The 24,951-nt window shown below is 40.9% G+C and overlaps 1 protein-coding gene across 2 annotated transcripts in view; it reads right to left on the bottom strand.

Moving 5' to 3' along the window:
• The window catches only part of LOC126100165 (protein argonaute-2-like), a 288,991-nt gene that overhangs the window by 45,342 nt on the left and 218,698 nt on the right, over nucleotides 1-24,951 (bottom strand). For both annotated transcript variants that reach the window (XM_049910711.1, XM_049910712.1), the window contains exons 15-18: nucleotides 18,391-18,509; nucleotides 18,110-18,294; nucleotides 4,926-5,085; nucleotides 479-569 (exon numbers count right to left, since the gene is read on the bottom strand). In XM_049910711.1, coding sequence (XP_049766668.1) covers nucleotides 479-569; nucleotides 4,926-5,085; nucleotides 18,110-18,294; nucleotides 18,391-18,509 — 555 coding nt within the window. The remainder of the gene's footprint in view (nucleotides 1-478; nucleotides 570-4,925; nucleotides 5,086-18,109; nucleotides 18,295-18,390; nucleotides 18,510-24,951) is intronic.

Here is a 24,951-nt window from a genome sequence, read left to right as displayed (position 1 = left end):
TAACACAAGATGGGATAGAGGTTAGTTGTGGCCACACCACCTGCTGTTTCCTCATCCTTGTCTCAGCACAACACGTTACCTATTCGTCCATTCTTCATCTTATCTATTCCTATTCCTCCTACTCCGACAAGATAACGGTACTACACACACTGGAATTGTAGTCTGGACACTCCCACTCTGTCCTATTAGATTTGTAATGTTCATGTTCTTAGACACTCACCTACAGCATGGAAAAGAATAACATCATTTATATTAAATTCAACTTTGCAGTGTGACCCCTTTCAGTTTTAATGCTCTTAATCAGTACCTTTACTAATTCCGGTATGATGGTTGATAAATGATTGCATTTTCTAGATTTTTTTAACATAACGACAGGAACAACCACTCAAGAGAATAAAATTCACATTATTTTAAAGATTCATTTACAGCACTGTACAATGCTTTTTGTAGAATAGTACTGTACGAGGAAAGTACTCACTGCTGCCACCGACGGAATATTTCGCTGGTCTGGCGATGGATGCGTTACATCTGCCCCTATGATCATTACTGGTCTTTTGAGACATGGAGGTCTGAAAAATGAAAATAATTAGGGCATTTTTTTTTAATTTGTGAAGATATAATATTGATGATGTAAATATGAACAAGAAGAAAATAATGTGGGGGATGCAACATGAATTTCCCCAAAAACTGCAGAAACAAAGTAAGGGAAATTTATGAGAAAAATACTTAGCATTTCTACTGTACATTACATCACAACTTGCCTCAAGTAAACAGAGATCCAAAAATTAAACCTAATAGAATGAGAAGCTTACATATTGCATGCTCACATTAAATCATCTTATTAGAACTTCCTACTGTAGTGTAACCTAGGATTCTTTGGAATAACATGTTCCACGTTTATCCTCCTAGGCTGACGAAAAGATGATGTTTGTGGGAATTGAAAACGTAATTTAGGTAGCTGTTGAAAGTAGACCACCTCACTGAATGTGCCCTCATTTTTAAGTGCAAATGGATGAAAAATGTTGGCAATCCTGGCATGTCGGCAAGGAGCAACGACAAATGTGCATCTCCACCTGTTGTGGGGGCCCACTTATACTTTGGCTTATGGCTTGGCAGTGCCCTGGAGGTCAAGGAGCAAAGGGGTGGTGGTGGTTGTGTAAAGGAAAACCTAGGAAAGGTCATCAGTAAAAGTGTCGAGGGATTTCTGTGTCGGAGCACATACGTTTACCAGCTTAATTTCCTGCAACATTTAACACAATGAATGAGATGCTCTCTTAATCTGTGAGCACTTTACCATGGCAGAGAAATATACATGTCACTAAAAGTAAAATATATAGGACAAGTTAACTCTTAATACCTGTTTCGTATTTTCAATAAACAGTGAACATAAAATAATATCATTTTAGATTAGATCAGATTAATTATTCATACCATAGACCCATAAAAGAGGAAATCCTCCTGGGTGTGGAACATATCAGATAAACACCCAAAAATGTAGTTAGAAAAACTTGAGTCATTAATTTTAATGATCCTCAGTCAATAAACAGTATAATTATGTACACGAATTAAATTTAAACTTCTAATATTTACAGGTTTAATACTTACATCTGCTTTCATTAAATCCAACATTCAGACATTTGCTAGTTTCTTGGCTATTACAACCAAGTATTGTCAAAAATTAAAGTATAATGAATTTTCATTAAAATGGACTACTGCACTTGTTGAAAAACTCATGGCCACCAAAAATTATTTTAAATTATGTTTAAATTGTGCCTTGTCTGGAACTAAACTCTTAATGGTTGCTGGCAACTTATTGAAAATATGCATTGCTGAATACTAGACTCCTTTCTGGGCAAGGATAAGTGATTTTAAATCTTTATGTATATTGTTTTTATTCCTAGTATTGATACTGTGTACTATGCAGTTAGTTGGAAAAAGAGATGTATTATGTACAACAAACTTCATTAAGGAATAAATGTACTGAGAAGCTGTGGTTAATATGCTCAATTCTTTGAATAGGTTTCGACATAATGTTCTTCGATTCACACTACTCATTACTCTTATTATACGCTTCTGTACTCTAAAACTTTTTTCTCTGTTTGTGGAGTTACCCCAAAATATGATACCATATGACATAATCGAGTGAAAATAAGTAAAATATGCCAGTTTTTTTATATTTATATCTCCTTTGTCTGACATCATTCACATTGCAAACACAGACTTGTTTAGGCGCTTTAGCAGTTCATTAGTATGTTGCTCCCAACTGAATTTATTATCAAGTTGTAATCCCAAGAATTTTACACTCTCAACTTCTATTTCCATGTCGTCATATTTTATACACACACTAGAAGGAAATCTCTTGGAAGTTCTGAACTGCATATAGTGGGTCTTTTCAAAGTTTTTTCGAAGTTTAATGACAGTGAGTTGGCTATGAACCACTTATTAATGTCAGTAAAAATTTGATTAGCTGCCCTTTCTAAATGTATATTTGATTTACTATTTATTGCAATGTTTTAATCATCTGCAAATAAGAAACTTGGCATCTGGTAATGTAACAGATGACAGGGCATTAATATACACAAGAAACTGTAGTGGATCTAGTAATGGAACCTTGGGGAACACCACATGTAATTTCTTCCCAGTCAGATGATGTCCGATTGCCTACTGCTGAGGTGTTACATAATGACACCCTTTGTTTTCTATTAGTAAGTTATGACTGAAACAACTTTGCAGCATTACCAGTGACACCATAATATCTTAATTTACTTAAAAGAATGATGTGATTCACACAGTCAAACGCCTTTGACAGCTCACAGAATATGCCAGTTGCCTCTAATTTGTTGTCCAATGAATTAAGGTCATTTTTGCTGTAAACGTAAATAGCTTTCTCAATATCAGAACCTTTAAGAAACCTAAACAGTGACTTTGACAGTATGTTATTTTCACTAAGGTGCTTAAGGAGATGCTTGAACATAACCTTTTCAAAGATTTTTGAAAAAGCTGGCAGAAGTGAGATCGGTCAGTAATTTGATGGCATTTCTTTGTCCCCTTTCTTGTGGAGAGGTATAACTTCAGCATATTTAAGCCAGTCCGGGAACGTTCTTGTGACAAGTGATTGATTACACAAATAACTTAAGATATGACTAAGCTCACATGAACACTCTTTTATTAACTTTGTTGGTATGTTATCATAACCACTAGAATACTTTGATTTCAAGGACTTTATAATGGATTCTGTTTCTTTGGGTGATGTAAGTGTCAATTCCATTTTACAGAGATTGCTTGTGTGCACTGGTCTCAGATATTCCATTGCATTATTTACTGAACCTGACAACCCCATGCTATCAGTAACAGAGACAAAATCCTTGTTTAAATGGTTTGTAACACAACATGTGTTTGTTACCAAGGTTTCATTTATTTATAGAGCTATTTGTTCCTCCTCATTTCTGGTACTACCTGTCTCTGACTTAACTATATCCCATATTGTTTTTATTTTATTGCTGGATGTATTTACCGTCTTCTCATAATGCAGGTGTTTAGATTTCTGGATAACCTTCTTCAATATTTTGAAGTAATTTTTGTAATGAGCTATAATGCTAGTAACAAAGGTGTCCCTACATATCAGATAGTGTTTCCTTTTTGTCTCACACGATATCTTTATCCCTTGTGTGATCCATGGTTTCTTATTAGACTTCTGCTTAATTTGAGTTACTTTCAGGGGAAAACAATTTTCAAATAAGGTGCTAACTTTATTAATGAATGTTTTGTATTTTCCATTTGTGTCTTGGATGCTGTAAACATCCATCCAATTAATTTCTTTGAGCAATCTCCTAAATTTCTCAGTTTTTGACTGTTTTATTGGCCTTCTGTACTCAGTTCTGATAGATGTTTTGCCCTGGCAATTTTCAAAATTTAATGTTAGGTGTTGCATGTCATGATCAGATAGCCCATTTTTGGTTTTTGTAGTGTGGCTTAGTTGCCTAGAATTGTCTGTAAATATATTATCAATGGCAGTTTTAGAACATTTGTATATCCTAGTTGGTAAATTTGCAGTAGAAATTAAATTGAATGACAACGTAACTGATTTCGGTAACTGTTCACTGACAGTGTTTTTTAGGACATCTATATTAAAATCACCAGCAACCACTAGTTCTTTGTTTTTTAATTTTAGATAAGATAATAAATCTTCAAGACCGTTTTTAAACACGTTGAAATTTCCTGAAGGTGCTCTGTATATGGCTACTATTATAAAGGACCTATTATGAAATTCTATCTCTGTTGCACTTGCTTTTAAGTGCTGCTCTAAGCAAAATTTATTAATGTAAATATTCTTAAATTTAAAACTGTTTTTAACAAATGTGGCAACTCCTCATTTCTCCATCTTTTGTCTACATAAGTAGGAGGCTAACTTAAATGCTGTAAGGTTTAACATATCTATACCAGTGGTCACATGATGTTCAGAGAGGAAGATTATATCAACTGGGTTCGATGACCAATTCATCAATGCACATAAGTAGTTAATTAATTTTACTTCTAAGCCCTCGAATATTTTTATGCACTAAAGACAGTTGGCATCTCACATTTACCGAGATGAAATTGGGTGGAAATAAAATTTCTGCTGATTGCTGAAAATGTTTAACCAACAGCTGTGTTCGCTGATCCAATGTGAACAGGATTATGTTGTTTGATTTCTTTATCAAACTGAAGGTTTGTTTCAATCTTTACTTCTCTCAGAACTTTATTTCGTTCTGTCCTACCTATCCTAAAAAAGGTGCTGCTCCAACACCAATGACCAGTGCCTCCCCCCCCCCCCCTACATTTCCTGCTATTAGCCCAGCCAGTTTACCCCTCCCTTTCCTGTTGAGGTGTAGGCCACGTCTAGTATAATCCTACCTACTGAGAGAATCAAATTTTACAGTACCAACCTGACAGGAGGTGACAATTTGTGATTCACACCATTTAGTTTAGAATTTATCTTCAGTAAGATGTTTGAGACTGTAGCGCGATCTTGGCGTGAAACTGTCCTCCTCTTGAGGCACTGTGTAAGGACACCAACTTTCAGTTCAGCAAACTGTTTCACCTGAGCTGGAAAAGAAAGTATATTGTTAATTACATAGTCCTGTAATCTCAATAAAATGTAATAGCTAAGTACAATACTACAGTAAAACATATATTTTTGGAAAAAAACGACATTCTGTCTATGGAGTGCGTGATGATTCTTTTGTAAATTTTGTTTTGTTTATTTATAGATGCAATCACATGTTTATGACACAGTCATAACCGGTTTCGGCCATACAATGACCATCTTACGTTGTCAACGCATGAACTTGTGTTCAGTGTATGCCGCCTTTAGAATCTGAAGATTGTCATTGTATGGCCGGAACTGGTTATGGCTCTGTCATAAACATGTGATTGCGTCTATAAATAAAAAAACAAATTTTACAAAACATATATTTCCTGAACACTGATCGACTAGAGCATCATCAGTTAACCAAAGGCATTCCAGATGAAAAGTTCAATTTTTGTGCGCACCACAAAAAAAGGTCCGTTTGCTCCATGCTGGTCATTTCAGCTGTTCCTCTCTTCCTGGCAATTGTCACTGTTGCTATTTTGTGTTCACTCCTGAATATTCAGTTGCTGTTGTTATGAATGGCACACCAGTGGCATAATCATGTGCTACTGTTGTGCTATTCGCAACTATGTCAACTAAATGTAAACATGCTGTTCTTAAGGTTTTGACAGACCATCTGAAGAAAGACACTAGTGGATCAAGTTTAGCTCGAGAATACAGAGTTTTAAATAGAACAGTAAATGACATTAGAAACAACAGTGAAGCCACTACAAAATTTCAGGGTATATTGGACAGTGAAGAAGCTTGCACAGAAAAACAATGTAAATTGCAGAAAAGCAGGATTTAGACTATGCATGTTTTACAGAATTTATGTAGGTACACTGGCAACGACAAGCAATAAATGACCCTATGATTTGTGAGAGAGTCCCTGAAATGAACAAGAAACAAGATGGGGCAACACTGATTTTGAAGTGACTACTGCCTGACTTGTTACATATAAATCTAGGCATGGCATAAGGCCTTGTGACTATCAAAAATGACTGAACTTATTGTGTAGTAAAGTGTTGCACTACCATGTATACGTAATTAACTTGAGTCTAGTTAGTAACATTTGTGAAGGATAGAATATGTAATTATTTGTGTAAATTATGTGAATGTGTTATACTATAGAAGAATGATGAGGCAGAAGGAGCACCACAGCATCCTGTACACAAATCTGGAGAATATGTGCAGTGTTTGAGAATACACTCAAACAAAAATGAAAACTTGATCTCAGAGCAAAAAGAAGACATTTTGGAAGCTAGCTGGCTGAGCAAGACTTGCTAAACCGGATCATAACATTGAGTGAGTTAAACAGGAAAAATAACTTTGTTCTACTGTAGTGTTCAGATAGTGTTCTCACAGTTCATCAGTTTTTGCTTAGCAAGAGTCCTCTTGCAGTGGACAGGACAGTACAATTCTAGTTAGTCAAAGCATTAATATGTGATTTCCAAGAAATCCACTAGAGACTGTAACTGATTTCCATTTAAGTATGGTGTCATGAAGTTAATGATAGCATGGTCTATCATTACGAGTGTAATGTCTCTTACCAGATTTAGCTGAAGAAAATGATGGAATTTTAATTGATATCAATTTTATCAGCCATAATCTGATTGGTACTCATCTGTGTGTAGTATTGTGTCCAGTGTGACTGCTGAAAGTTATTTACATAAGGAAATAATTCCAACAATAAAGAGACTCAACATTTATACCACTGACGAATGGATAGTATCGTTAACGGTGTGGATAGGTTGAGACTATTCTCACATTAGTTATGCCCTAATAGAGTATACAAAGAAACCTTGTGACTTTAACAAAGTGATTTTGGATCCTTTAATTGTAAGAAGCATTGCGCGGCATTATTCTCAATTGAAAGAAAACTGGATTTATACTCATGTAACATACTGCTCTGCTGAAACCTGGCAGTGGTAATTTTTTTTTTTTTTGGGAGGGGGGGGGGGGGGGGGGGAGGTTGAGGTAGGCCACAAGAACAGATTATCCGCGGATAAACACTGTGGGACTCTAGCACATTAAGTGTACAAAATGGGGGTGCATTAAATAATTGTACTACCTAAACAAACCTGTCTCTGTGTACTTATTGTTTAGATTCCTAACTAGAAATTCACATAAAAGAAAAGATTATATAAAAAAAAAAACATTTTTAAAGACAACAAATACTATTTTACAATGTTTTAGCCAGAGAAGTTTACTTATACAAAGGATTCTTAGATAATTCTCAACTTATCATTAAAGTTTGGGCACTGACAAAATAAGCAATTCTGTTCAAAAGATTATTGCACAGTCAGACCCATAATTTCTAATGAAAGATATTCAATATGAAACAGATAATAATTACTTTGTGCAGAATGGGTCAGGTAACTCTTGTCATCGATAAGAGCTAACACTGTTGGTCTAGCGAAGCAGTTACTGACTGACAAATGAAAGTAGGAATTTAAAATTTTATTGGACACAAGAAAGTTTTAGTAGAATGTTAAATCATTATATCTTTTTTCCTGTGATCTAATTTTGATGAACTAAAGACGACAATGTGGCACAAATTATACTCACGTTATCATCTAGTAGTTTTGGAGAGCAGTGTGCTCAAAGACAGACAAACAATGGTTCTACAGATTTATTATTAGTATAGACAATGTAAATCTGAAAAACAATATAAATTGAAGATGTGTTCATACAGATGATGTATAATTTTATTTAAGAAGAAAGATTTATCTTGACATTAACATCTGTGGTGGATCATTAGAATGTTGTCTATTCTTATAACTGAAATTTGCTGAGAGAGAGAGAGAGAGAGAGAGAGAGAGAGAGAGAGAGAGAGAGAGAGAGTTAGTTTTGGACCACCATTACTTTTTCATTTTAAATTAATGTAACATAGCCATATACTATGAAATGTAAGTTTTTTTATACAGTAATGAAAGCTGTGTATTTACCAGATCATGTTTGTGTACATCTTCCGATTATTATTTGGAAGTGTACCTGCCAGTTCTCGTATTTTACCTCAACCTTCTGTCAGTACAAATTCTATTAAACAGTGACTGGACAATGAAGAAACTGCCAGAAAATGCCAACAAAATCCCTAGTTTCTAAGAATGAAATATCAGTACCTGGTTTTAGGCATGCAAATCAACCATCACTGCTATTTTATGTTGAAAATACCTGTAACATTTGCCAATCACAGGGAAGTATACAAAATTATGGTGCTTTAAGGGAATACAAAAAAAACTGCTGGTTACCTTTAGAAACTGAAAGAATTCATGGATGACAACACGCACTTTAATAGAATTTTGTAAAACTGTTTATTCCTTGTGTCAAAAAGTGACAGCTTGCAACTGGGAAGTCTGGAAATACTTCCTTTTTTATTGATAATGCCCCAGGTCTCATTAGAACAGAAAACGCAAATTTTAAATTTCAAACAGTGGAAAAACTCGGATGGAATTATGACAGTATTATGAAAAGGATAAGTGCAGCTCACCGTAGAATGGATATGGTGAATTGCAGACAGCACACGCAGGTCACATGAATTGTACATTAGTCTTTACTTGAATAACTGAATGCTCAAAATAGTGTTAGAAAGAATTAATTAAATTAACCCAAGTTCACTAACCAGAGTGCTAGCACATTATGATAGTTGTAAAGAGGGAGGGGGGAGGCTTTATGTAATCTAAGCAACAAAAATTACAAAATAGATGTTACAAAGTAACACTGCATTATTTGAAAGAGTAATTAAAATAAAACTACCCTGATCAAAATTTCTTACACACTCTGAGCAAGTGTATATGTACAAAATTGACATCCTGACACAGCAAGCCTGCTTCAAACACTTTCCTTATATTCTGGGATAATGCATCTGACATAATTCACCTCATAATGAAGAGGTACTAATAAAAGACAAAATGCATCAGCCAATCATGCATGAAGATTCTAACCAGGATGAGTGCAACAAACACAAAGGTGAATTGAGGAGGCATGCTTGCAACTCAGTAACGAATGATCGTCTCACAGTTTCAGTTGATTTGGCAAGATATTTCTAGTTGAGTACACAATATGAAATTTAGTAAATTATTTACAAGCCAGTGGTTAAGGTTATAGAGAATTAAAGAAAAAAACAGCACCCACTCTACAACAAGGTGATCAATCTGACACTTTCCTTTCCATCTGCCGTTTGAGGGTGCGAAAGGCTGGGGGTAATTCTCCTACACAGAGGCTCGAGCAAAGTGCTCAGCACAGTGCTCGTCAATCACATTTGCTTCGGTAGGTAACATGCCATTTATGTTAACACCGGGAACACCTGTTGGGGTCTGGTACCCAAAAAGAAGTTTGGGAGGTGATGTACGGCACCCAATGGTCGAGACACATCTCTTCCAACATTCCTGCTTCCGCCGTTTGATAAGTTGGTGAACGTGGGCCCAGAGCCGTTTAAAGGCTATCAGGTGCTCCAGGAAAGGGTGCCGCTTACAGCGCTGTAGAGCTCGCCGACGCTCCTCAATTGCTTCAGCGACTTCCGGTGACCACCGACGGACTGCCTTATGCCGGCAGCACCCTAAAGAACGAGGGATCATGTTTTCTGCCACAGAAACAATTGTTGTAGTCACCAGCTCAACCATCACATCGATGTTATCGTGTGAGGGAGATTCAACAGTGACATCAGTGGTGAAGGCTACGCAGTCTGCCTTGTTTAAAGCCCATTTGGGTAGGCGTCCGTGGGTATGACACTGGAGGAGTGACAGGAAGATGGGGAAGTGGTCACTTCAACACAGGTCGTCAGGTGCTCTCTAGTGAATAGATGGGAGAAGTCCTAGGCTGCAAACTGATAAATCAACGGCCGAGTAACTACCGTGAGCCACAATGAAATGTGTAGCAGCCCTACTATTTAAGATGCAGAGGTCGAACTGAGACAATGAAGTTTCGACATCTCTGCCTCGGCCAGTATGCACGGTGCCACCCCACAAGGGGTTATTGGCGTTAAAATCTCCCAAAAATAGGAAAGATTTGGGGAGTTGATCAATCAGTGTAGCTAATACATTCAGGGGTACTGCACCATCTGGAGGAAGATATAAATTGCAGACAGTTATTTCGTGAGTCGTCATTTGGCAGCCACAGCTTCAAAAGGGGTTTGAAGTGGGCACAGTGTCACTACAGACTGAGTTTAGGACATAAACGCAAACTCCACCAGACACTCTATTATAGTCGCTACGGTTCTTGTAATATCCCCTATAGCCACGGAGGGCAGGGGTCCGCATTGCCGGGAACCAGGTCTCCTGGAGGGCAATGCAGATAGCAGGTGTAAAGCTTAACAGTTGGCGTAGCTAAGCCAAGCGGTGGAAAAAACTGCCTCAATTCCACTGGAGGATGACATCATCATGAGTCTGGGAAGGCATGGAACATTGAATGGGACAGTTTACACCTCAGGGTCACCTGCAGCCACAGACTTATTGCCTGAGCAGTCTATATCCATTGTGTCTGAGGGTCTGGCGAGATGTAGGTCCTCAGCCGACACCAGAATCTCCACCCCCCATCCTCACCGCTGAGGTTGTAGGTAGCGGTGGTGTGGGTGCCACCGCAATTTCCTTGGTCTTAGCAGTCGTTTTTGGATTTCTCTTGCTCCTCCTTGGGTTTCCCTGGTTGGGAGGACTTCACTGGCTCAGTCTCTGGGCGTGAGGATGAGTGGGAAGTCCTACGACCAGCTGCTTTTGAGCTCTTCAGCCACTGGTGGGTGTCATCTTTCCCACCAACAGAAACCTGGGAAGTGAGGGACCCAAGGGACCCCTTCCTAGTGGGAGAAGCCAAAGAAGACTAGAAGACTTACGCTTCTCCAGCTTAGCAGTGGGGATGGACGTCCCCAATGGTGGGTGGCGAGGGGAGGGGGGGGGGGGTGTTGCTGCTGAAGTAGGTGGTGCGGGAGCAACAGGGAGAGAAATGCCCCCAATCATGAAGGGGGCAGGTGTAGTCTTCCGGCCCTGAGAGGTGACTGGGGTTGGCGGAGCTGATGGTGCCAGAACTGTCGTAGCAGCGGTGTAAGATAATGTCATACATACAGGATGCAGACGTTCAAATTTTCTCTATGCCTCAATGTAGGTCAGTCGGTCCAGGGTTTTGTACTCCATGATTTTCCTTTCTTTCTGGAGAATCCTACAGTCTGGCAAACAAGGCAAATGGCGCTCTCTGCAGTTGACACAGATGGTAGCGGGGCACATGGAGCATTGGGATGTGATGGGCACCCACAATCTCTACATGCGACGCTGGAAGTACAGGTGAGAAGACATATGGCTGAACTTTCAGCACTTAAAGCACTGCATCGGGGGAGGGCTTTACATCACACCAGTAGACCATCACCTTGACCTTCTCGGGCAATGTATCACCCTCGAAGGCCAAGATGAAGGCACTGGTGGCAACCTGATTATCCCTCGGACCCCGGTGGACACACTGGACGAAATGTACACCACACAGCTCATCGTCAGACTGCAAAAGAATGCCCCTGTGAAATATGATACCCTGGACCATATTTAAGCTCTTATGGGGCGTCATGTTTACAGAAACAACCCCCAGGGTGTCACAAGCAAGTAACATCAGTGACTGGGCAGAGGATGCTGTTTTTATCAAGACTGACCGTGATCTCATTTTGGACAATCCCTCCGCCTCCCCAAACTTGTCCTCTAAATGCTGAACAAAAAACTGAGGCTTCATCGTCATTAAAGATCCCCCATCAGCTCTTGAACATACAAGGTACTGTGGCGAATAAGATCTGCAGCCATCTTTAGCCTGACATTCCTCCCATGGTGTGGCCAGGGAGGGGAACGATTTGGGGTTGTACTTCTGTGCGATGAATTGAGCTCATGAACACTTAAGAGACTGCTGGTGTTTCACCACCAGCGAGAGATGGTGGACTATGCTTCATTGCGTGTAAGCCGCCCTGATGCCACCCACTCCGACCAGGGCCGCACCCTATGGGCGCCACCCAGCTGCAGCAAAGGCCACCTGGCAGGATGGCCATTGCTGGGTGTCCCGATACCCCAGGGGGATGGGCATTTACCCCTTGGCATACATGGGGAGATAACAGCGCAGTCATCAGCAGAGCGATCCCTATGTGGTCAGGGGGCTACAACTAACAGGGTACATGACGGCCCCACCACAACGGACTGGCTACCGTTCTGGATATCAAGTGCAAAGAAGTCCATGGTCATCGTTGACGCAGAAAGCAACACGGCATAGTGAATGGTGGAAAACGCACCCAGGAAGGTATCCTCACCCAAGAGATGGAGAATGAGCGGGACTGAAATGCGACAACGAGAAAGTGGGCTAAAGATCTCAATGCATCATGGACACACTGCACCATGTAAGGTGTCCTTACCCAATTGGCTCACTCTTTGGGAAAATTTTGAAGAATGGAGGTAAACCCTACAGGGGACCATCACATAATGGCCAAAACATGTGAAACTCCTTTTAGTCGCCTCTTATGACAGGCAGGAATACCTCGGGCCTATTCTTACACCCGGACCTGCAGGGGGAGACACGCTTTGTGGGGTTTTGTACAGCATTTAATAAAACTAGGCCACTTCTCAGTTTCCTGAACCTACACCATTTTGGGAGGTATGTATAGAGAAAGTTTAGGCAATAATGGTTGAACGAACGTAGCCATAAAAAATAAATAAAATTAAAAAAAAAGTTTGTTTCCTATGTATGGTGGACTTTTAGATTCTGTGTATGAACCTTGAGTAGTTGGAGGAGGATATTAGTGTTTAATGTACCATCGACAATGAGGTCATTGTAAATAGAGCACAAGCTTGTATTAGGGAAGGATATTGGCTGTGCCCTTTCAAAGGGACGATCCCTGCATTTGCCTGAAGCAATTTAGGGAAATCACGGAAAACCTAAATCAGAATGGCCAGATGCAGGTTTGAAGTGTTGTCCTCCCAAATGCGAGTCATGTACCTCGAATTGCTTCAGTTTACAAATCTTATTGTCTTTAACTGTCCTTTTTATGTTTTTATTTGTGTCTATATTTGTTTTATATTAATGTAAACAAATGCACACGACAGTCAACACATATGAAAATGTGTCCTTTCAACTGCTATTTATCCATCTCCGTGTAGAAGACTGAATGGCTAACTACGATGTGTCACAAATATCAGATGTTATATTTGGCAGCACCTTGTAATGTACTTTGATCCATACCTTTTGTGTCCAGGACGGAATATTGGGTTAAACATCCCATCAACATAAAGGTTATTAGATATGAAGCACAAGCTTGGACTGTGTCAAGGATGGGGAAGAAATTGGCCGTGCCCTTTCAAAGGAACCATCCTGACATACCTGGAGCGATTTAGGGAAATCGCGGAAAACCTAAATTTGCATGGCCAGACAAAGGTTTAAACCATCGTCTCCCAAAAGCGAGTCCAGTGTGCTAACCACTGCACCACCTTGCTCAGTACCTTGTGTGTTCATTTTGCAACTTTGATGAGCAGAGCTCATATGTATCGACGCTCCATCAATACTTTTTATTAGTACAGTTAACATGTTCATATTTTAGAGCTGCTTTATTTATTTCATCAGAGCTTTAATTTACATATAGTGACTTACCTATAGTTACTATAAATAACTGGTGAGTAAGGTTACATTTAATATCTTCCCAGTAACAGCAGTCGCTCCATAACGTTATGTGATTTTAAAACTAGCTGTCTATTATTGTTTGTAATAGGATGTACTACTGTTGTGTTGCACTAATCCTGGTTGGAGCCTCGACTCACAGTTGGCTGTTGCACTTTGTTCTGTATTGGTACCTCTTTGTCATGATGCTAAATGTGTCTGACATTTTCCTAGAATGTAAGAAAAGTATCTGCGTCACAGTCTTCCACTGTCTCAATGTTCACTTTCTACATGTACACGTATCAACAGTGTATTAGAATTTTTGCTTCAGATTGCTTTAATTCAATTAGTGTTTCTAATAACGCAGTGTCATGTTTTAAAATCTATTTTTGTAACTCTCATTACTTACTAGCTGAATACCCGGCATTCCCTAGTACATACTTCTTTCAAATTCTATAAGTCAATCTCCACCCTTACCCGTTCTCTGTCCATCTCTTCTGCCCCCTCCCCCCATCTGCCCATCTCCTCCTGCCCCTCTCTCTGTGCTATAAAATGATATAATTTTGTAAGTACATTCAGTGGCGTATGTGGATAGCACCTGACATTTCTTGTGAACAGGGTTCGTACTAAAGAAGTAATAAATTCAAATCTCATACACACTGCAGCATCTTAGTGCTTGTCATGTCATATCCTGAGATGTATGTCGTACAATGCTATATAATTTTGTATGTACGTTCAGTGGTATATGTGAACACTGTCTGCAACATGTGTCTAGAATACAGGTAGTTTTAAAGAAGTAATAATGATGTGAAAATGAACAGCCAAAATGTAGTACACAATACAAGTTTTCCCTTTATCATAACGTGATGGAGTGTCAGTGAGAAAAAGTTATATAAAGATATGAATTTGTTTCAAGATAGCAAGTGTTCTCGTTACCAAATACTGGATGAATAAAATCTGAGTATGTGTGTGTCACGGATAACAACTTTTTCACTCCTACTCTTATCCCTCCCTTTGACAGGTAGGTGGTTCTTATCCCCACAGCAATTCTTTGCAGACAGTAAGTGACATGTGCACCAAGTTTGGAGAAATTGGTACAGTTGTTTTGGAGGAGATGTGGAACATACACACACGTATACAACCTGACCACTATATTATTGCTCTTGGCATCCTGTGGCCGTTGTTGGAAAAATTGGGTATGTTGCATTAAACAAGTACAGTGGTGACTGAGGAAAACTCGTCAAACTATGAATGACTTCAGGAAAGTTCTGCATATAATACCAAGTGGTTCAATATGTCCTTGTGAAATATCACAATAAAAACTCATGATAATCTGACCATGGCTCACTCACTCCCACGCGCAATAATATTGTGGTCGACTAATGCATGCATTCATTGCATACATAAGGACATTTTTATATTATGTATGAGAGTCTCTTTTCCACGATACAATTTTGATGAAATATAGTGTATTTGATGCCCCTAGCTATGCCAACGTTACCAGTGAAAACTGCATAAAAATCCATCTGGTAGTTTTGGAGATTAGTATGTTCAAAGAAAGACCAAAAACACAATGGTTATATTGATTTATTACTAGTATATATTTTAAATAAAGCCAGCCTCCTCTGTGTAACTGTAATAATATGCTACCACTCTGGTAAGTTCACATATTAAGTTTATTAATAATTACTGAAACTGTTTTGAGCATTACATTAGATGTATTCGCAATTCCAAATATGGACAACAATCAGCTGTATAATAGAATGATGACAATGAAAATTTTGCCAGACTGGGACTAACGCGGATTTCCTGTTTGTCATGAACAGTCACCTTACCATTTGGCTACCTTAGCACAGCTCATGGCCAGACTCAAATTTCCATGTGTTGTCAACCATGTGTCTACAACCTGTATTTTTACATCTATTTTGTACGTTCTGTACAGGGGAGACATTTTACTTGCCCAGTGTCGGTGGATAAATACGATATTGCAGTGACTGCGTTATTCAAATTTATGCATGCATGTCCGAAGGAACTTTGCATCGTAATTCGGAATAACACAGGCACTGCTATATTGTGTTTTGAGCATTTGTTTATTCAGTAAATGGCTAATGTACAATTCGTGTAAACTGCTGTGCATACTATACCTCAGGTATGTCAGTTGTTACTGTCAGACATTAAGACGTTTCACAGAACCTATATGAGGTGCTATCCAAAAGTTTCGGGACTGGTGCTGCCATCTGTTGAAAATCTTACCTTGGACCAATGGTCACCATCATCCTCGAAGTAGTTCCCATCTGAACGTACACACCAGTCCCGGCGCTTCTGCCACCGGTAAAATGTTTTCTTGAAGTCCTGTTCTTTGAGGGTTTTTATCACCGCCAGCAATGCTTACTGAATCTTCTCTAGAGTGCCGAACTGACAGCCTTTCAACTTGAGTTTCAGTTTTGGAAATAGCGCAAAGTCGCAAGGTGCCATATCTGGCGAGTACGGTGGGTGGGGTACAACCGCCATGTTGTTTTTTGCCAAAAAGCTCCTTGTGAGCAAGGACGTGTGACAGGGCACATTGTTTTGATGCAGCAGCCAGTCCCTTGACACCAAAGTTCAGGCCCTCATCGCCGCACGTTTTCACGGAGCCGTCACACAACATTACAGTAGTACACGGAATTCACTGTTTGGTTGGGTGGGACGAATGCTTTGTGCACAATTCCCTCGGTATCAAAGAAAACGATGATTGTGCTCTTCACTTTGCTCTTCAGACCCACTTTTATGGGTCTTTGAGAGCACGGGCTCTTCCACTGTGACAATTGTTGCTTTGTCTATGGTTCATAAATACAAATCCAGTTCTCGTCACCGGTGATAACCCCTTGACAAGAAGGTTGGATCACCAGATGCGCTCTGGTGACGGTCCGTGCATACTTCAACACGCTGTGCCTTCTGATCGGCAGTCAAGATCCTTGGCACAAATTTTGTGATGGCACTATGCATGCCCAATTTATCAGTCAACATTCGTTGACATGTCCCACAACCAATACCCACTTCATCCGAAGGTCTCTAAAGGTACAACGTCGATCCACACGAACCAATTGTTTAAGTTTGGCAACAATGACTGGCATTCTGCGGCTAACGGGCCTTCCGGTGTGAGGATCATCTTCAATATCTGTACGGCCGGCCCTGAACCGAGCATGCCACTAGAACACATGCATACGGCTTATGCTCTGTCCCCCAAACACTTGTTGAATCATTGCAAGTGTCTCCGTAGCACTTTTCCCAAGATTCACACAGAATCTGATACACACGCACTGTTCTGTTCGCGGATCCATTGTAAAATCGCCACACACCAAACACAGAGTATTACAGAAATCACTTTGGACATGCAACACGTCCCCCCACCTGAATGCCGCTCCACACACTGACTCATCAGATATGCAGCTCTCACCACCTAGTGGTGCAAAGATCTACTACTACTACTACTACTACTACTACTACTTTCCAGATAGCAGCACCAGTCCTGAAAATTTTGGATTCCATCTCGTATGTATGCTATAACTACATATGTATTCACATTTTATATAAATATGATGGATGCTTGTTTCGTTTATTGCTCTGACAGTAAAATTTTTACCTATGCTGACTTGGTGTGATTAAAAATTGTATGTACTCAGTTATTTGACAGGGTTTATTATGTATAAATACATTTTCTGATGCCTCTAGGTTTTTTAGGTCTGAAGACTGTCATTGCCGATTGAAATTAATAACCTGGTATAAAGTTTTGTGATCCATAACTAGAATAAATACATAATTACAAATGTGTTACAGTATGTGTGTCATAAATTATAAGTCCTTTGACTGCCCTGCCTATCAAACATCCAAACCACCAAGTGAACAGTTTTTTTAACCAATTTCCATTTTGTTCTATGATTATGCAGATATACTCAAATGAGCCACTAGCATATGGGGTGTAGCAGTATTCCTATTGGTAACTGTTTCACCTTGGCCACTACCCCCCCCCCCCTCCCCCCTACTACTACTACTACTACTACTACTCTGCACCATCCTCATTATGCAGCCTGTTGAGCAGACATTCCACCCAACATGTGCCCAGAGTTTACAGTCACAGAGTAAAGATAGCACTTGCTAGTCCCCAAAAATGGAAGTGCCAAAGGGTTAAAGCTAAGGATGAATGACCCTCCCCCCAACTGCTCTTCGTTCGGAGAGATCTGAGATGTACAAGTGCAAGGCATTGAGTCGCAGTCTTCTGGGAATAAGTAATTTGTAAATCTTAATTTTTGCAACTGCTGACATCAATAAACCTACACGAGGGTGAGCTTTGATAACATTAACTGTAAATACTGAGCTTTAAGGCATTGGAAATACCAGATGACATTACTTCACACTTACAGTAGACACCACGTTTGTCGTCAATAACCACGACGGCGAGTTCCGTTCCAGACTTTTTACAATCTGAAAGGAGGCCATACAATTTGGAAGCAGGGTCTCTTCTATCCATTACCAATAAATTTTGTGGTCTATCGATAGACATTCCCAATGAACTTCCCACAGACGTCATCAGGTTAGCAAATGACCTTGAAAGAGAGAGAGAGTGAGACACCATGAATACATTAATTAAAAAAACAAAAAACTACACTTTTTAAAGATTTGTTTCACTGCAAAGCAATTACCACAATTCATCGACTCTGATGTTTACGCCAAAATTTATGATAACCCAATTCCTCAGCGGAGTGCTCCTCAGGAAATGTTCAGCTCGCCACACGCCTCTCTTGGGTAGGACTTCTTTTTGCTAAAATGTGAGCAGAAAAAGACTAATTTAGGCAAGTTTTGTTTTGTTTTCATAACAGCAATGGAGTAGAAAAGCGAGACAATATCTCTGTAAATGGAATGAGACTAAGGCTGATAACAGAGTAAATTGGTACGTCATTTAAAAATATTTTGTAAGAACAGAGTAAGTTGATACGTCATTTAAAAATATTTTGTAAGAAACTAAGAAAAATATTTTTGCATCTGACTGAAGGTTTTCAGGGCTTGTGGAGAAGAACAAACAAGGCTTAAACTATAAACTACCACACAAGATGTAAAAAGTAATGTTTGCAGAAATACACTTCTCACAAAAACTCCAAAATTGATAAGCCTAATAATGGTGACATTTTCTAGTTATGCTACAGATACTCAAGTTATCTACCACAAAGACCTCCAGAATGAAATTTTCACACTGCAGTAGTGTGCGCGCAGTAGTGTGCGCACTTACATGAAACTTCATGGCAGATTAAAACTGTGTTCCAGACTGGGTTCACGTTCCTTTCTAGGACTGTTTTCTGATGCTGAGGTAACAAGACTGCCTTATATACCACTTGAAATTAGGAATATTCTACCCATTATACTGCCCGCTCCTCCCATGTCGATATTCTGCTGCCCACCAAACCTACGCAATAGCCTCCTCTATTCTTGCTCACAATCCCTTGCCTCTTAGCTCATATCCCTGCAACAGACCTAGTTGCAATGTCTGTCCCATAGATCCTCCAACTAACACCTACTCCAGTCATGTCACAGGCATCACCTATGCTATCATAGGTAGAGATACTTGTGGAAGCAGCCATGTGATCCACAACCTAAACTGCAATCACTGTGCTGCTTTTTGCGAGGGCACGATAACCAACAAGCTGTGTGTCCACATTAATGGCCATTGCCAAACTGTGGCCAAGCAGACAGCTGCACCACCCAGTCGCTGAATATGCTGCTTCACTTTAATGGTTGCTTCACAACCTGCACAATCTGGATCCCTACCAACACCAGCTTTTCTGAACTGCGCACACGAGAACTTTCCTACAACATACTTTTGTTCTCATAAGCTCCCCCCCCCCCCCCCCCCCCAACTGACCTCAATCTTTGCCACTCCCTATCCTCCCCTCATCTAACCCCTTCCCCACTCTCACTACGACACTACACATTTCACCAATGCACCTGCAGTCTTTCCCCTTTTTTATGTCCAATGTCTTGAAATAACAACGGCAAGGTGGAAACGATTTCACACTGATCCCTTAGAAATCTCATCAGCGGTGTATGGTGGAAACTATGGTTTCTTTTGTGCCTCACTTTTGAGCAATTCCGCTTCTTCAAATTTTCTGACATTCAAATGTCATTTTTTCAACCACTGAATATTATCTTTTCTTGTTGCCAAAGTACGTGTCTTATCATTAACAACCAAGTGATGCAGGGCGTTATCCACAATAATCACTTACAGCCTTGACAGATTTGTCATATTGTCTCAAATCTAGAATTTGGAAACAACTGTAAGCTACCATAGACTACCGGAGTCAAATGCAGACTACAATATTTTTCCTGGTAGACTTGGATAGTTAAAATTCAACCTGAATTACCTGTATGTCAGGTTTGTTGCATACCCATCGAGAGTTCTCATTTTGATCACTCTTAACATCAGTATGTGACCAGCATTTTTTAGTATGCTTCATCATTCAGATGCATGGGAATTTTGCAACACAAGGGCCACCAAAAACAAGACAGAAGCTATGTCTAAGTATTGCGGAACCATATATCAGAATTCAGTAGCTTTGTTTCTGAGATCACCTACAAAACTTTAGACTCTGTCCACAATATACAAGATGTGTGACTCGGGAACCTTTACAGAGATAAGGAAAATTTTTGAGGACCATTTCTGAAACAACGAATGAAATGTCTACGTCTACTATGCGTGCGACATCACTTGATGAGCAGTCTAGTATCTCTAATGCTGTATCAGTTTCAAAGGGCACTCCTCCAACAATTTCTAACAGGCATACATAAAGTCATCACTAGAGTTTTATGCTTCAAGAGCCTTGCTGTTAATGCTGGAGACCCAATACTGGAGGAAAGCTTTTCATTTAATTCATCCTGGCTACAAGCCACATAACCACCATCCTATGGGTACAACACTGCTGAAGATCAATGTGTTCACACTGTTGTCACAGGTAAGATTAAAAAATCAAATGCTCTCACCTTAATTTCTGATGGATGGACAATTGTGTCTGGACACCAAGTGATTAATTTCGTTGTCACAACACTGGACCCAATTTCCTTCAAGATCAACTGTCTGGTGAGTGCAGGGAAACAGCACAGTTTATCGCCTCAAGCCTTATAAAAGTAACTGAAGAGCTAGGGGATGAAAAGTTCATATGGGTGATCACCAAAAATGCAAGAAATACGCTTGCTGTCTGCAAGTAGTGGAAGAGAAGTACATATGTATAGCGTGTAAGATGTTCTGCTCATAGTATCAATTTCCTCATGAAGAAACCATGGCTGCACCTGTATTCCAGGAGCTATTCTAGCACAGTAAGAAAATAAAACATTCAAATTCATTCATGTGCCTCATACTCTGTCAATATCTAAGCAGAACAAAAAGTACATGAATATGGCTGTAAATTTGAAACTTCCCTCACCAACTCATTTGGCTAGAGCTTTAAGTTTTGAGTGCCCGATAAAGAAAGAGGTTATACCAGAATTCACTGTTACCTTTTCACTTCATTTTGATAACAGTAAGAAGTGCTGTGTTAAAGGAGAACAACATCGGAGCAACTTTAACAAGCAAGTCAATTACTACCAGAATAATATTTTGAACCGTATAGTTTTTATTTTGTTCACAGTGACCAGTCATTATCACAAGCATCAGTTTTTAGTAATCATTATTTCTGGCTTTCTGCATTAATTATCTTAATTCATTTGATTTCTGCATTAATTTTCTTAATTCATTGGATTTTGTGTTGAAAAGTATTCTTACTTACTTTACTTTTACTTTACACGTGGCTAAGGCCTTATCGACCATACACCTGCTCTACGAGCCTCTTCCAATTATTTCTATCCAGGGAAATTGTTGTCCAATCAGAGTTGATGCCCATCCTAGCTGCATCTTCCCGGATATTCTCCATCCACCTAATTCGAGGTCTTCCTCTTCTTCTCTTTCCTTCTAATTTCTTAGTGGATGCTATTTTGGGTAGTCTGTTCTCCGGCATCCTTGCTACATGACCAGCCCAGTTCAGTCTTCTCTTCTTTAACATTTCCACAATGGTACTATGTTTGTACAGCTCCCGTAGTTCTTCATTTTTCCTTATCCTCCACTCCATGACATTTTCATCGAAGATTGGTCCAAATATTTTTCTTAGTATTTTTCTTTCAAATATCAACAGTTTTTCTTTATCTTTTTTCCTGAATGTAATAGCTTCACATCCATATAATGCTACTGGTACAATAGTTGACTGATAAAAACGTATTTGAATTCAGTACTAAGTGATCTCATCCTTAAAATTTTGATACAGCTGTAAAAAGTTCTATTAGCTGCTGCTAGACAGGCGTCTATTTCTATTTCTGCTCTATTGTCTCTGCTAAAAAGACTCTCTAAGTACTTGAAGTGGTCATTTTTTTTTTTTTTTTTTTTTGTGGTTTTAGGGCGCACAACTTCAATGGTCATTAGCGCCCTGACTACTCTAAAAATGCACCGCGAGGCACAAGTTGACAACAACAACTAAAAGGGAAAACACAATAAAAGACAGACGGACAGGCAGAGGATTAAAAAACATCATCAAATGTCCTTAGCGAGGTTTGTCAAATTGATAAAACAAAGAACACGAGCAGCTGCTCGTGGGTCATCCGCTAAAATGGCATCGAAAGTAGTAGGCAGGTTAAGATCGAGGCGCAGTGTGGTAAGATCTGGACAGGACATTAAAATGTGCCTAACCGTCAGCAAGTGCCCACATGGGCAGAACGGCGCCGGCGCAGCCGTCAGCAGATGGCGATGGCTGAACCGGCAGTGTCCAATTCTTAACCTTGCTAAAACGACCTCCTCCCGCCGAGAAGGGCGTGAGGAGGACGTCCAAGCCACGGGAAGAGGTTTTAAGGCCCGAAGCTTGTTGTCGGTAAGTGCAGCCCAATCGGCATGCCACAGCGACACGACGCGCCGACAAATGACCCTGCTAAAATCAGACGAAGGGACACAACAAGAAGCTGTCCGAGGCTGGAGGACCGCAGCCTTGGCCGCGGCATCTGCAGCTTCGTTCCCAGGGATACCGACATGGCCAGGAACCCACATAAAGCTAACCGGCGTACCAACGTCCACCAGCTGCTGGAGAGAGCGTTGGATCCGGTGTACGAAAGGGTGAACCGGGTACGGATCACTGAGGCTCTGGATGGCGCTCAGGGAATCTGAGCATATGACATAAGCAGAATGTCGGTGGCGGCAGATGTAAAGAACAGCCTGGTAGAGGGCAAAGAGCTCAGCTGTGAAGACCGAACAATGGCCATGGAGCCGGTATTGGGAACTTTGTGCCCCGACAATAAAGGAACACCCGACCCCGTCATTGGTCTTAGAGCCATCTGTATAAATGAAAGTCATGTTGATGAACTTCGAACGAAGTTCCAAAAAACGGGAGTGGTAGACCGAACCGGGGGTGACCTCTTTTGGGAGCGAGCTGAGGTCGAGGTGAACGCGGACCTGAGCCTGGAGCCAAGGTGGCGTGCGGCTCTCGCCCACTCGATAGGTTGCAGGGAGTGAAAAATTAAGGTGTTGAAGGAGGCGACGAAAGCGAACTCCAGGGGGTAGCAGGGCAGAGACATACAACCCGTATTGACGGTCAAGAGAGTCGTCAAAAAAGGAACGATAAGACGGATGGTCGGGCATTGACAGTAGCCGACAGGCATACCGACAAAGCAGTATATCGCGCCGGTAGGTGAGTGGCAATTCGCCAGCGTCAGCATGAAGACTCTCTACGAGTTTGGTATAAAATGCTCCGATCGCAAGTCGTAAACCCCGATGTTGTATGGAGTTGAGGCGGCGTAAGATGGATGGCCGTGCAGAGGAGTATACGAAGCTCCCATAATCCAGCTTGGAGCGGACGATCGACCGATATAGACGAAGTAGGACGGTTCGATCCGCTCCCCACGACATACCACTGAGAACACGGAGGACATTTAAAGAACGGGTACAACGGGCGGCCAAATATGACACATGTGGAGACCAGCTAAGTTTCCTGTCAAAGGTAAGGCCTAAAAATTTTGTTGTCTCCACGAATGAGAGAGCAACGGGACCGAGTCGTAAGGACGGTGGGAGAAACTCTTTGTAGCGCCAGAAGTTAATACAGACCGTCTTCTCGGCAGAAAAACGGAAGCCATTAGCAACACTCCAGGAGTAAAGACGGTCAAGAGAACGCTGAAGACAGCGCTCCAGGACACGTGTACACTGCGCGCTGCAATAGATGGTAAAATCGTCCACGAAAAGGGTGCCTGATACATCAGCTGGGAGGCAATCCATTATTGGATTGATCGCGATGGCGAAGAGAGCGACGCTCAAAACTGAGCCCTGTGGCACCCCATTCTCCTGGCGAAAGGTGTCGGACAGGACAGAACCCACACGTACCCTGAACTGTCGATCCAATAAAAAGGAACAAATAAAAAGAGGGAGGCGACCGCGAAAGCCCCATGTATGCATGGTGCGGAGAATGCCCGCTCTCCAACAGGTGTCGTAAGCCTTCTCCAAATCAAAGAACACAGCCGCGGTCGGGCGCTTCCGCAAGAAGTTATTCATAATGAAGGTCGACAAGGTAACCAGATGGTCAACAGCAGAGCGGCGCCTTCGAAATCCACATTGTACATTGGTAAGTAGGCGTCGAGACTTGAGCAGCCAAACCAATTGAGAGTTAACCATTCGCTCCATCACTTTACAGACACAGCTGGTAAGCGAGATAGGTCGATAACTGGAAGGCAAGTGCCTGTCCTTCCCCGGCTTAGGAATCGGGACAACAATAGACTCGCGCCAGCATGCGGGAACATGTCCCTCAATCCAGATGCGATTGTATGTACGAAGAAGAAAACCTTTACCCGCAGGAGAAAGGTTCTTCAACATCTGAATATGAATAGAATCAGGCCCTGGAGCGGAGGACCGTGATCGGCCAAGTGCGGTTTCGAGTTCCCGCATGGTGAATGGTGCATTATAACTTTCACAATTCGAGGAGCGGAAGTCAGGTGGCCTAGCCTCCTCTGCCTGTTTGCGGGGGAGGAAGGCAGGGTGGTAATGAGCGGAGCTCGAAACCTCGGCGAAAAAGCGGCCGAAGGCATTGGAGACAGCCTCAGGGGCCACAAGGACTTCATTCGCGACCTTCAAGCCAGAAACTGGGGAGTGGACCTTAGTGCCAGATAGCCGGCGCAGGCTACCCCAGACAACAGAAGAAGGAGTAAAACTGTTG

The sequence above is a fragment of the Schistocerca cancellata genome, chromosome 9 (assembly GCF_023864275.1).
Source record: "Schistocerca cancellata isolate TAMUIC-IGC-003103 chromosome 9, iqSchCanc2.1, whole genome shotgun sequence".
Classification (NCBI taxonomy): domain Eukaryota; kingdom Metazoa; phylum Arthropoda; class Insecta; order Orthoptera; family Acrididae; genus Schistocerca; species Schistocerca cancellata.
This window is presented reverse-complemented; position numbering and strand designations above follow the sequence as displayed.